The following is a 14,522-nucleotide window of genomic DNA, read 5'->3' on the forward strand; positions in this document are numbered from 1 at the left end:
TTCGTTTTATCTGCATGCCTGAAAATGCAATGGAGTAGAAAGTGTTTTTTTGTCTTATTGCCAAAACATTAATGAAAGACTGATTTCCCCTTCTATAATGAACTGGCCTAGAGCTTCTATTAGTTTGGCTGCAAGGCTGGTACTCAAGACCTTTGCACCAACTGTCTTCATCAGGCTGAGTTCCAGCCCCCAGCTCCTCTTTCACATAATTTGAAGGCAATAGAAAAACTCATTTCTCTTTGGAACAGCCAGGTTGTATCCTTAATGACCTAGAAATACGTAGCCACTAAAGCACACCTGTTTCGACAGTGAAGGACAGCAGCTGAATAGCTGTTACAAGAGGTGTTGTTCTGTATGAAGGCAATAACTGAGCCAAGATATATGGACTGGCCACAAATGCTGCAGATGCCACCAGAGCTTTATGAATTTGGCAGGGCTTCACTTTAGGCAATTCGTACAAAATAAGCAATTAAATGAAAACAAGAGAAGACATTCCCACTACACTACAGTCCAAAGGTGACCGATGAGGGTGGAAGAGAGGAGGAGCCCTAGGTCAAATATACCCATCTGAGGCTGCATTAAGAGAGTCATCCACGTGAGTAAGCAGCTGTTCCGTGTCATTTTGCCCTAACAGTTCTTGTTAGGAAGCCTCTTCAAAATGAGCGGGTGTAGTCTTAGCTACAGCTGCAGTGCTCTGAGCTCCATAAGGTTCTAAGCTTGACATCACTGGCAGGCAATAGTTGCAGAGAGAGAGATTCAGTTACGTGAATCTCAGTGGTTTGGAAAAGCTGCAGTCCATATGCAAAAAATTTCCTCATTTCAGAGAGAAAAGATTTCCTCCCTGTTATGTCACCTGCTGTGATCTTGCTCTCTGAAGGCTCCTCAGCTACCATCTAAGAGGCTTAGCTCTACAGTGCAACGTGGGTTGCTAAGATCTAACTCCATTTAACAGCCAAAAAGGCTGTGGGCCAACATGGAAATGTCAACAAACCCAAAAAACATCACCAAATAGCGATCCCTCCCAATTTTACACCCATCTGTCATTTGATGATAGATGAATATGAACTTACTCCCACATGCCTGTGTATATGGACCCGTCTTGATGGGCCAATAGAAGCTAATGGCTTTTTCCAAGCCTGGTAATAATAATTTGCTGTTTATTAGTGTTATCTTCTCTCTGCAGGAACATGGAGGGCAGTGAAGCATTTTTGTCTAGCAAATATGTAGAAAATGGCCACACGTAGATATATTCCCCCATTCTTCTTTCCATTTGTACCACAAAGAGACAATTGCCACAATTAGTTGCAAAAAGAAATGTCTGAGAAAACTGCCCTAGGATCAGATCAAAAGTCCTTTGCAGTTTGTGGGTTGGCTTACAGCATTGCTATGAAGTTTTATTATCCAGTCTGTGATGCTAGAAGAGCTTTGGGCATCACACACCAACTGAAAACACTAAAAGGCCAAGTGTAAATTCAGCTCACTGCTCTGTGTGGCCTCCTTATGTGCTAATCTATTGAATGTCACCCAGGGAGGAAAAAAAAAGCCCAATACCTCACACAGGCTGTAATAAAATCCTCTGTTTGTGAGCTGCAGGGTGCTGAGCATGGAGCCATGGAAACAGCCCCATGGAACAAAAATTCTTGACTTCAGGAATTCAGTTGTTCTTTAGTCACCAGCAAATGCATGTAGCCAGCAGGGCTCAGAGGGGAAGAGGGCAGCTAGCACAGAAAGTTCTACAGGGATGGTCTCATGTGCTGAAACAAAGAGATCAGACCCAGAGAAGCACCAGAGTTCTATTCAGATTATCTGTTAGGGGTGACTACTGAACCCCAGTGGGAGCCACAGCCATACTGTTACCATTGACAGAAGTTGTCCTTTATAGGAGCTGTTAGATGGCCTTGCGTTTGAAAATAAAAAGGCCCAGTTCATCTTGTAACATAATGGTTATAAATGTCAGATGAATCATACCTAAAAATTTGCCATTTCTCTCTATTGACATAAAGGCGGCCACTTCATATGTAAGCATCTGCCTTGTAGACATGTGAAGCTCAGTTAGATGAATCCCTGGCTTTGAACAGAAGTCAATGAACTAGAAGATGCAGACTGAAATTATACGTAACCTACTGAAGTCAGGGACCATCTCCCTTTTCCCAACATTGTTTTTCAGTCTGACTTCCCATGCTGGAGCAGGAGGTTCCCTCCTCAGGCTCCTCCAAAACATCAGCTCTGTGCCCAAGGGAGTAATGATGGCCTGTGGATCTGTCATAGCACTATAGAAACAATCTAGATGAGTGCAATGTGTCTGCCTGTCCACCCAGTGTTCTTATCACTCTTAATCTTGTAAGCTATTGGAGAGCTCCCCAGAGAGTGCTGGCACTATCCTGTCCTAATGAGCAGAAAAAACAAACAAGTGGACAAGGCAGTTCTATGGGAAAGCCAATGTGCAGGCCCAACCAACTGAGATCCCTGTGAACTTGAGAGATTTCCCCATTATATCACAGCACATCAAGCATATAGGAAAGCCATATCACCTTCTTTTCCCTTTGGAATGCCAGACTTCTGCTTATGAGGCTGCCCTGATTCCCAATGACTACATCATCGTGCTTGCTATTGCACACTAAGAGTCTGGATTTGGTAGGGATCAGCCCACCCCATCCTTTCAACTTGGTTTTGTTGCTTCAGGGAATTAAGCTATCGATACAGTGCTCAAAGTTTCTTCTAAAAAAAAGCCTTAATAGGAGGAGGAACGATCTGAATTGGAAATCAGCTCTTTCCCCTCAGCCCATTCCTAGTGGTGGCAGTCTCAATATGGGGGATAAATACTCCTAAGACTACAAATGCTGTAACTGATTGTCTTTTGAATAGTGGAAAATCTTGTCTTTTGTTTTGCTCCTTTATCTAACTGAGCAATGAGAGAAGGATGAAAGGAAAAGACAGAAATCTTCTCTGTTTTGCCCCAGGCAGATTTATTTCAGTTGTTGCTCAGTTCAGTCCAATTTGCCACTCAGATTTTCCTATTGATTGTGACTTTAAATAAAAAGCAAGGCCAGCAAATTCCCAGCTCCAGTGCTCATGCATTATCACAGATGAAGCAAAGCAAGTTGGGAACTTTTACAGGGCTTTGTTTTGATTTGTTGGGTGTTTTTTATCCCCACAGTATTTTTACATGATGTTTATTCAACATCTCTCATCCTTTGATGAGATTTGAAGGATCTCAAAATGTTCAACAAAATCTCCAGTGTAGAACACTATGCAATTCATGCGAGGACAGAACATGACTCCTTCCCTGTAGTGAAAATGGGCAGCCAAAACCAGTGGGGTAAATTCCAGCTTGTTCAATTTTAACAGTCTCTGTTTTAGCATTCCTGCTCCACAGCACTCCACTGAACAAGCCATACAAGGGAGCCTTCCTATGCACAACTGCCCCATGCACAGAGCAGTGAATAGGAGACCATGATGAGCCTTGCCTGTAAACATGAATCCATCCGATAAAAATGAACTAATGTTTCCTACTGCTCACACAGCTGAAAAGAGTTTCACAGAATCATAAAACCACAGGACTGCAGAAATTGGAAGGGACCTCTGGAGATCTGCCATGGTCTGGTTGCCTCCCCACCAGCTCAGGCTGCCCAGGACCCCATGCAACCTGGCCTTGAGTGCCTGCAGGGTTGGGGCACCCACAGCTCTCTGGGCAGTAGTGCCAGGGTCTCAACACCCTTTGAGTAAACATTTTTTTCCTAACATCCAACCTAAATTTTCCCTCTTTTAGTATAAAGCCATTCTTCCCCCCATCCTATTATTAGACCATGTAAGTTGAGAAGCTCGACTGTGTAAAATAGAAGTTGTTTAATTTCACCTATCTGCAGATTGTCTGCTGTAAGACTCAGAGAGAGCTATCTGTGCTCTCCAGGCGAAGGTGATAAAGAATTGCAAAGTGCCATTAAAAATCTCCTCCTCTTGTCCACCTCCTGTGCAAAATAAAGATTACAAACAACACAAAAGCTGACTGACGTTCAGCTGAGCTTTGTTGGGACAGTCAGTGAACAATGCAAGGCCCTGATCAAAAGAAGTGATGGATTCCCATTGGGAACTTCCTCCACCAGGGCTGAAGCCACTTGCTTAGCGTGAGTGACATGCAGGTAAATGAAATAACACCCTACCAGCCTGCTGTCGTTGGGAGGGAATACTGATGGAGACTCAACTGTCAGGCTGGAGCTGTCTTGAAGGTCAGAGTATTTTATTTAGCAAGAATCAGTGTCATTTGTGGAAATGGAATCTGTTCAGACTTTAATAAGATAAATCACAGGGGATATTCTAGAATAAATCAGAAAGGTGCTTTTTTTTCCCCCAAAGTACTAAGTAATTTGAATGAAGAATGCCTTCTTAAACCTGACAATAATTCAGTAATTTTTATGTGCCTGAAGAGGGGTTAATTTACCTAATGTGAAGGTTGAAGGAGAGAGGAAATTTCTTAATGTGAGGGACAGAGTCAACTGTGATTGACACTCAGCTTTCTAACAAGCTTCTCCTGGAACATTCCACAAGAGCACAACTCTGAACTATGGCCCGTACATTTATTAGAAATTCTAGTTAGCTGATGAGTTTGGACATTTTTGAGATGTTCTTGAGGAAAGGAGAGACATTTCTGTACTTCTTCCAATTACTGCTTGGCCTTTCTTAGAAGGATGGAGACCTGTTTTCAGGCAGCAGGTGCTGCAAGTTTCATCTGTTGGTTTCAGGCTTAGAACAAATGCAGCTCAACACACATAGTACACATATAAGAAAAGCAAGTCTTACCAAGCTATAGATAGAATTCTTCAAAAGCAATTTCTTAAAATTGATTACAGTGTGTTTAAATTATTCTGGTTGTTGCCTCTAGCCAATCCATCAAATACTTTTCTTAATGCAGATACTGGTTTATCATAGAACGGCTTGAATTGGAAGGGACCTCAAAGCTCTTCTAGTTCCAACCCCAGTGCTGCAGGCAGGGTTGCCAATCACTAGATCAGTCACCAGATCAGATTGCCCAGGGCCTCATTCAGCCTGGTCTTGGTTACCTCTAGAGGCACTATCCATTTTTTCAGGCTTGGGTTCATTTAATGTTGTGGCCGTGGAGCTAAAAACAATATCCGTTTATCTGCTCACTCCATTTTCATAGCCACCCTTTCTTGTTTAACACAGGTCTTATGTTCAGATTCCTCAGCCCTTCTTCTGGTTCATGTTGTTATTTAGGGCAAAGTATGACTCTCTGAGGGTTATTTGGTTTTTCCCTTCACCGAGGTCCAGCTGAATTCAGTGATGGCAAGTTCCTTATCTCCACAAGAACAGGACAAGATTGTAGGGTCTTTGCTGAAGTCAGTGGGATATATATGTAAAAACACCAGCTAAGCCCCACTGGGGTGATTTTCACAATTATATCTTCAAGTGCTTTATATTTAGGTCTGCATTTGGGTTTTTGTCCTGGGTTCTTCCTTGGGAGGGCAGATGCATTTATTTTTTACTTTGTTATCTAGATCTAGCCTACTATACCTTCCCTTCACTGTCTGGCACTGATCTAACACCAGTTTCAGCGCTATGTTAAGTAAATTAAGCAATCCCAGGCACTGGAACTCAATCTGTAGTAGTTCCTGGCATGCGTTTGTCTTGGTCCAGCAAGCCCTTTCCTTTTCAGTGCCAGAGAGCACTCCCAAGCACAGCAACTGGTCACAGATTGAGCTTGTTAACACACCTGTACTAAGATTTTCAAATACAGCACTGCTTCCCTTTCCCAGTGTGTCCACCCTGTGCATTTTTATTCTCTAATGTGCTTATATTGATTGTTGACGTAAGGAAGAAAACCATCCTGAAAAATAATAACATCATGCCCTTGTTTTTCAGCCACAGCCCAGCTCATAAGTATTACTTGACCACAGATCCAATCACCGGCTCCATCTACCTCTCTGACACCAACAGCCGACGTATCTACAAAATCAAGTCAACCACCTCAGTGAAAGACATTGTGAAGAATTCAGAGGTCTTGGCTGGAACTGGAGACCAGTGCCTCCCATTCGATGATACCCGCTGTGGGGATGGAGGCAAAGGCACCGATGCTACCCTTACAAATCCCAGGGGTGAGACTACTTCTCCACAGGCTTTTTATGGGATCTCTCTGAAAGTGGCTAGTTTTATAATGCTGAAGGACAGGCCCCAGGATTTTGCAGGCGATCTCAAAGCAGTCCTCAAACACATGCTAAGGGCTTCCCTTTGGAAATAAAAATGCACATCTTGCACTCAGCCAGTCACTGTTGAGCGGCTGGGATTAGTGCCAAACCAGAAGCGTGTAGCAATGGGTAAATGCACAAAGGGCAATAGAATAAAACCACCCATCAATTTTATGCCCACTATAGCTAGCCCTCCTCCTTTTCAAATAACAGCATTTGGTCCTTACCAATCTGGGTAAGATTCACTTATGTTCAGTTCATTGAGGCTTTCTTGACATAAAAAATAAGCTCTGTAAACGTTGCTATATATAAAATCCTAACAAAAGCTAAAGATGGTTCAGAAAGACATAAAACTGGGTTTATGTATTGACATTAGGTATCATGGCATCTATCTTAAATCTTATATAGAGTGGGTGCTAATTTTTATGTGGGAATGGTGTAGATGAGTATGACTTCACCTGGCTCATGATTATCTTGCTTGTATTTGATAAAAGCACAGTCAGATCAGAATAAGAGCATCACACAGCCTTCATGACTGTGAACTAAATTGTTCAAAACAGGTCTAGCCAAACATACGCAGTCCTATGCATAGCCAAGACTTCAGTCTGGCAATCTCAAGGTAACAAACCCTGCATATGGAGGATATCATCCCTCCCAGCTGTCCACATCTCCTCTGAAAAAATACATACGGAGTGTAAAGATGGGGTGGAAGATGCTGCTGGTACACACACCTTCTGTGGTGCTCATGAAGAGAGAAGGATCCTTGTGCAGGAATGCTTTTAGAAATGTGGCATTTTTGCCTGCCGTGCATCTTCTTACACAGGTATTAGGATTGAAGGGAGTTACTTGTAAGCTCTTGGCTTGGACATCAGTGTGATGCAGGTTTCTTTTTCCCTCACTTCTGGGGGTGTTAGCTCCCTCCTTTACCAAATCTATTTCCAAGCCCATCCCATCAGCCTCTCAGCAAATGTTGGGGGTCCTTTAACAACTTATTTCACAAAGAGCAGGTAAGAGGAAGGCCACTGAGCTGTTGTTTCCCTTAATGGCTGGATTTCTTGGGAAATTATTTTTGTTGACATAGAGATGACATTATTGTTACTATATCCAAAAAAAAACAAGGTGATTTAGTGACCTTTTGTATCTGCTGTACTTGTGATATTTTTTTGTTACATTTGGGCTAGCTATTTCTTGGCAGTATGCAGAAGAAATTGCTTTGGAAGATCTTCTCTGTGTCAAAGAGCATTGTAGGCCAAATTTCTCCCCTAGGAATATTCAAAGGGCCAAGAATGGATTTCAGGCACTCCAGACTCCTATGATGTGACTGTTGTATTGAGGTGAAGTATTGTCAGAGGCATCAAAAGGAAACTACCTGCAAGCAGGTTGTGAAGTAGAAATTGTCTCACTGAAATGAGTGAAAAGAAAATTAAGTGACTTGGGCACAGAAATTCAGACAGTCCAACAGATGAGTCATGAGATCAGGGAATCCAGAGATCTGTAATCCCATTTTCTGCACTACTTTGATGTTCAACCGGCGCAAAAGAAAACAACTTTTGTTGGACCTCCATTCTCCCTTGTACAAGATAAGAGGAATATTATTCATCTCCCTACATTGGTGGAGGTTGCAAGGTTTAGCTGAATTATGTTTCTGCATTCGCTGTGGGAAACAGAGCTGTAGAGTTCAAAGCTTTCAGCGCTGAAATCCTTCTTCTTGGCAATTCAGGCTCTCCGGAGGCCGTTCTTCCACCTCAATCACACAGCAGCAGAATGCATGCATTCGTTCCTCATAGCTCTGAAATTTCATGGAACAGAAGTAAATTGAGAGTGAAAGAGGAAATGACATGAAGCAAAATGACAACAAGAAAATAATAATTCAGAGAGCCCACACCTCCAATGGAAAGTTTGCAAATACTGTTCTGTGATCTGGTTCTAGCCCAAGTTTGCAGTGCCTACTGAGACAAATAGCCTTGGCAGGTGTGACTCACTTCCCATTCACCTCAATAAATGATTAACAGTGAAAACTCACACTGACAGTGTAGTGTCAGCATTGTTTATACCTTCAGTGCAGTGCATCCTAGCAGAAACACTGGCAAGCTTTCTTCCTGGGTGTGAAGGCATTGCATATTAGTTTGAAATAAAAGTGACTTCTTGTACAAGTAACCAGTAGTCCTCAGGTTACCCTCTGCTCCCCTCTCTTGGCAAAGGAAGTGAAAGACCAGAGTACGTCAGAAAATGATTCTGTAGCTATAGAAATATCACCTGGCTAGAGCAGGACTTGGGGAGTTCACCTCTTTAAGGATCACTGGTCTTCATGAGACTTTTTAAGGCTAAAGTTAATTTTTAATTGAAGATAATAGATATGTATTTTACGGACATCTTTGCAGCTTGTTCAAAAGTTGTAAGGAAGGAAGGTCTTGCCTTCAATTTCATGATTTTAATTAAGTAGCTTTTAATTAGCTTGTATTTGAAGATGGCTAGAAAAATACTGAAAGAATAGAATCCTGCCAGATGAAAAACTGTAATTCATAAAAACTGGTGGATCAGTCGTGGGGTATCAAATTCATAAAAATGAATCACAGAACCATTTGAGCTGGAAGGAAGCTTTCAAGGTCATCTTGTCCAACCCCCCTGCAATGAACAAGGACACCCACAGCTCCATCAGGCACTCAGAGCCCTTGTCCAAACTCACCTTGAATGTCCACAATGATGGGGCATTCGTCACTTCTCTGGGTCTTTTGGATCTACCTTTAACCTGTTGGACCAGTCAAGCATCACATCGAGGTAGGTCTTCAAGTTCTGGAAATTAATAGCACAGTTAAATCAACAGGACAGGTAGCTCGACAGATGCAATAGCAATGGCACTTGTTTGGTCAGGATATTTGTCATAGCTGATACTCCCAGTCATTTGAACTGGTTGCCCAGCAAGGTTGTAGATGTCCCCTCCCTGGAAGCATTCAGCAGAGGGCTTGGAACTAGATGATCCCAAAGGTCTCTTCCAACCCAGAGCATTCCATGATTCACTAGCCCTTTCACATTCTAGTGGATTTCAATATATCCTTGCAAATTCAAGTGTTACCACTTTCTAATTATCATCTGCTAATAGCAATCCTCTTCTACAAGCAATCTCAAGAAAAAATTAAAACTCCAGCTTGTCAGAGCATTTGTTTTCATCTGAGTACTCACCAGTGGTTCTCCTTGAGAAAAATGTGGCAGAGAAATTACCAAGGAGTTTGCAATTAAGACAGATTGCCATGACAAGTCTGATACGGTTGGAAGATGGTTTCAGAAGGGACAGGGCTGGGGGCGGGGATCTCATTCATTTAGCACCGCAAAAACAATGCAAAATGAAGTAATTAATTTGGGACAGATTGCTTCCTTCACTGTGTCCTGCTGAATGTGTAAACAGAATCTCAGTTGTTCGCTAAGCGTTCTTGAGCTTGACAGAATTAGAAGAGGAAACTGAGCCCTCCACAAGCTGTTCCGATTTTGTCAAGTAGGAATCAAGTGAACGTTTCAAGGAAGACCAGAGGCTTATTGAACTAAATGTCATCTCTTAATTTGGCCAGAAAAGACGCACAAGGAAAGGGGCAACAGCAGAGTTATGCTGCCCTGCTAACAACCCAGACTCTAATCAGGGGATTTCTAAAGAAGCTGCACCTGGACCTGTGCTTCGATGACACCTGCAATTTGTTGAGTAATCTCCCTGAACACCTTCCTTATTCCCCTGGAGGACGTCTTGTGCTATTAATTTCCAGAACTTGCTTAGCTACAGTATGGAGAAGTGTTCTTTTTTGCAACCAGAACAGTGCTTTCCTGTCTTTTATCTCCTTTCTTGACTAACGCAGAGCACCCAGCTGATCTTTGCAAAGAACTTCTCTCAGGAAATCCAAAATCTTTACTCCTCTGAGCTATTTTGCAGCTTGTCATTGCGTATGGGTAGGTAGAATTACTCCTTCCCCTGTGAGTTCCTCTGTACTTATTGACATTGATTTTCATCTGCCATTTTATCACCCGGTCGTTCAGCATCCAGCCTGACAAGCAAGCTCCAAATCTGTATTCCTTTAGCACCAACTTTTTTTTTTTTTTTTCATTTAAAAGGATTCTCCCCATCCATTTCTTCTTCCCCATAAGTAGAGCTAGAAGTGCAGTGCAGTCACTTCTAGTGGTTCATTTTTAGAACAAGCTCCCTGTGTTCCAGCAGCTATTTGCAGTGGGACGTTGTGCTGTCACCTCTTCACACTACAAGGTCCTGACATTTCAAGCAAATGTCATCACGTCACAACTTTCCATCAGCACAACTCGCTGGTGTGATGCATGTGGTGCTCCAAGCCCTGGTTTCTTATGGGATCTCTGGCTATCCAGGAGGAATCATAGAATCATTAAGTAGAATCATTAAGCTTGGAAGATGCTTCTAAAATCATCTCATCCAGCTGCCCACCTACCACCAATATCGCCCACTGAATCAACGTGATTTCCTTATGTATGTATTTCATAACTCGAAGATCAAAATGTGGGTCTGCAACACCACCTGGTTTGTGGCAGCAGATGTTTTCTCTTAGTAACTGTGAGACTGAACTTTGAGCTGTATGCTGCAGATCTTCAATTCCCCTTATGTTACTATGGAAACCTGAGAGGAGCCTTCTGTCAAAGCGACCCAAGGCCTTTGGCTTTTCATGCATAACATGCGAATTACCCATTCTCTGTGCCCACTACCCAACACTGGGACTATGCCATAATCAGAAAGGAAACAGAAATTCCTGTCAATAGGTGTGGTTTGACCTCTCCAACCTACTGCAAGGAAACCGTGGGATGCTTCTTTCTCTCTGCAAGTCCAAAGACTTGTCTGTTGGATATCCAAGCTCTCCTTTGGAATTAGAATCAATCATAGAATCATAGCATGGGTTGGTTTGGAACGGACCTTGAAGTCCATCAAGCTCCAACCCTGTGCTGTGGGCCAGCTGCCCCTCTCCAGATCAGGTTGCCATGTCTCCATCCAGCATGGACTTGGGCACTCCAGGGTTTGGGGATTAGACTGAATTCTGAGATAACCAGCTGAACTGAGGAAGGGACTGGAGTTTTTGCCATGAGAGGGGCATGTGGAAACAGAAATCAGACCTTTTAAACAGACTGAAAACTTTGTTACCCTGCAGAGCGTCTTAGAAAATGTAATTGAGATTGCCTGGTTTCTGTGAAGGAGGGATAAGCAGAGAAGTGCTCTGTGATAAGAGGGCATACACCTGCTGTGGCACCCGAGCAGGATGATAAGTGGTAACTTTACCATCCCTCTTCAACTTATTCAGGTGTGCAAGCTCTTTGTCTAAGCCGGAATGCAGAATAAAGTTGTGCTATATCAACCGATCAGAGCCGGCTTCCGAGCCAAGGTGCACACAGGTTGTTATTGCTGTAACTGGTTAATCAGAACAGCCATCAGAGCTTGGCACTGAGTACTGGGAGCTTCTGTCAGCACACACTGCTGATAAATTCAGTCCAATCCACATGGAACTCGCTAGGAGAGAAATTCTGCCTCATTTAAAATCACATTATCCAATCTGCCACCCTTCGCTGCCTTTTGACCTGTCATGCAGAGTAATGGACAGGCACCCTGAAAAGTGCTGGTTGTGAACCTAGCAAGGGTTCCCAGTTCCCTTGTGCTTGACAAAAGACAATGAAGAGCAAGTAAGCACTCCTCTGTAAGAGCTGGTCTACCACACTGCTTTAAGTGCTCAGTTGTATTGCTGGTTGTCAAACAAACACCACCAAACATTAAAGAAGTTGCCATACGGTGGGCAAAAATAATTAGAGGAGCAATAACCTTTGGCAGCAGATGCCTGTGACAGGTGACATGTGCCAGCATCCAGTATGGCTTACTGTGAGGTGTGTCACCTAGGGCACGATGCTGACAGATGTCATGACAGGTAAAGACAACTTCCTTCAAGCCATGGATGCAAGTGAATATTGATGTCTATCCCTCCAGATCTCCCTGCACCTTTTGACAAAGTGCTAAGATACAGCTGATGCTTTGAGGTGTTCAAGGTGTTCAGCTGGAGGGAGGTGTTCAAGGCCAGGCTGGATGGGGCTCTAGGGAACCTGATTTTAGTGGCTGGCAATCCTGCTTGCTGCAGGGAGTTGGAACTGGATGGACTTTGTGGTCCCTTCCAAAGCAAACCTTTCTATAATTCTGTGACATTGCATAGTAGGAATAAGCGGTTGCCACTGCTGTGGCTTCTTCTCTAGCATTTGGGTGTGCAAAAAGTTCTTGCCACTCCTGTTTGAGTGTCTTGTATCATGGTCCTGCTGAGATTAGCTCTGTCTTGGCATAAGTTAAACACAGGTATTGGAACGTAGGACTAGAAGCAATCTTTTGGGTCATTTAGTCTTGTCATCCATTATCTCAGAAATCCTGTCATGTAATCCCCCCCAAAATTAATGAACTTGATCTTAAAAGAAGCAAGAAGTAATTTTTTCCTTATCGCCCTAGAGGCTGTTCTGAAACCTCACTGCTCTGTTGGTCAGATATCCAATCCAGGTCAAAGCGATGCCCTTCAGGCAGGGAGATGCTGTGAAGGACTAAAGAAAATGCAGTTTTTACCTCCCAGCAAAAACACACAGCTCCCATTCGGCTCAGTGGTCTGCAACATCGGTGTCTCGACTCCTAACTGACTTTGACTCTACAGGTTGCAGTTTTATTCGAATTCTTTCTTTTGCCTCAGATAAATGCAAAAGTTTGTTCTTTCCCTCAAACAATGAGGCTTTCTTGCCATTACTTCCAGGCTAGATTATCTTCTGTGTCATTTCATTTCCGCTGTAGATATCTGTAGGACCAAACATGATACATTTTTCCACTTATCATCCACCTCCATGGCTCCAAGCCCATACAATAGTTACAGTGCTGGCTGAAGGCCATGATTTTAATTTCCAAAGCAATCAGGGGATTAGTCCCTGCTGCATGAAGGGCAAAAACTTTTAATCTGTGAACTGCTGCATGTGTACTTCACAGCATTCCTCACAGCGGATGAAAGTCTGAGAGTAAATGTTTCAAGCAAGGAGATCTGGCTGTAAAACAGCATTTTGGAGAAGCACAAGATCTCATCGCTTCTCAGAAGCTCTCTCAAGTCTTTCTATCTGGAACAGATTTTCCATCATATCTGTCACCATGATGACAGCCAAAAAAAAGCATCGTAGAGAGGACTCGTGTCACTGACTTTATCTGTCTACAGACAAATGTTTCCCTTGGAAATCATAGGAGCATAAAGGAAAAGACCACTAGGTTCAGCTAGTCTAGCCATCAACCATCACCACCATGCCCAGTAAACCATGCCCCTTGTTTGAAATATTTCAAATATTCACTGTAGTCTCATAATGAGTAGGAAGGAAAAGGTGCTTCTAGAAGGATTCGTATAGTCTCTCATGGATATCTGCTTTAGGGTGATACACATTTCACCCTAGAAATAGTTATTTCTCTCTGCTGATTGAAAGAGCTCCAGATACGTACTTATATGCACAATGCAACGTCAACTTTTTTGCCAAGTGATTGCTACTCTGCTAGCGAAAGAAACCAAGCAGAAGGATCCTGATATTCATATATTCATGTATTCCAAGCAGAATTTTCATTTGGATAGGAAAGGACGTTGCAGGCTTCTACATTCTTTTACTTTACTGTTCCTTTACATTCTTTGAGTGTCTGGAGATACTCAAATATTATGCCACACAGCATTCTGCTACCGTGGGATAGATGAGATGAACGACTCTATTAGTATCCACGGAGTTATTTTTAATTTATACTGGCATAAAAGAGAGGTGAATGGGGCTCTTAACTTCTTATTCCGTCTTTAGTCATGAGTACTCTCCATGACCTTGTGAAAATTGCTTTATCTCTTATTTTCCTGATATGTAAAATTAAGATGATCACACCCACAGACTGCTATGAGGTCTAATTAGTAAGTGTAAAGCACCATGAAATCCTCTGATGAAAGATGCAGAGTATGGCTAGCCTGGGATAAAGAGGATTAAAGGAGGTTGTGCTAACATAACAAGTACTTCAGAAATGACGCCTAGGGGGGAAGGGAAATAGCACATATCTGTAGGGAAGGAAACAAGAATCAGCAGTCTTCAACTGTTGTTGACAGACTTCATATCCAGTGATGGGAGCATGTCGGCGGAGAGGGGTTTGAGCAGTGATATAAATCACCTAGCCATATTCAGAAACAGGTGAGTTACTGTTAATTGGTGGGCTTGTTCCAGGAGAGACCCTTCCACACCTAAGTCACCTGGCATTTGACCTGACGAGTCTTTCATAGGTGTTCTCTTCACTGTCTCTGAAACATT

The 14,522-nt window shown here is 42.8% G+C and overlaps 1 protein-coding gene across 12 annotated transcripts in view; it reads left to right on the forward strand.

Annotated features, from left to right (window-relative positions):
• The window catches only part of TENM4 (teneurin transmembrane protein 4), a 598,985-nt gene that overhangs the window by 533,592 nt on the left and 50,871 nt on the right, over window positions 1–14,522 (forward strand). For all 12 annotated transcript variants that reach the window (XM_072326955.1, XM_072326954.1, XM_072326960.1 and 9 more), the window contains one exon: window positions 5,878–6,110. In XM_072326955.1, coding sequence (XP_072183056.1) covers window positions 5,878–6,110 — 233 coding nt within the window. The remainder of the gene's footprint in view (window positions 1–5,877; window positions 6,111–14,522) is intronic.

This window comes from Excalfactoria chinensis, chromosome 1, assembly GCF_039878825.1.
Source record: "Excalfactoria chinensis isolate bCotChi1 chromosome 1, bCotChi1.hap2, whole genome shotgun sequence".
In the NCBI taxonomy this organism is placed as follows: Eukaryota; Metazoa; Chordata; class Aves; order Galliformes; family Phasianidae; genus Excalfactoria; species Excalfactoria chinensis.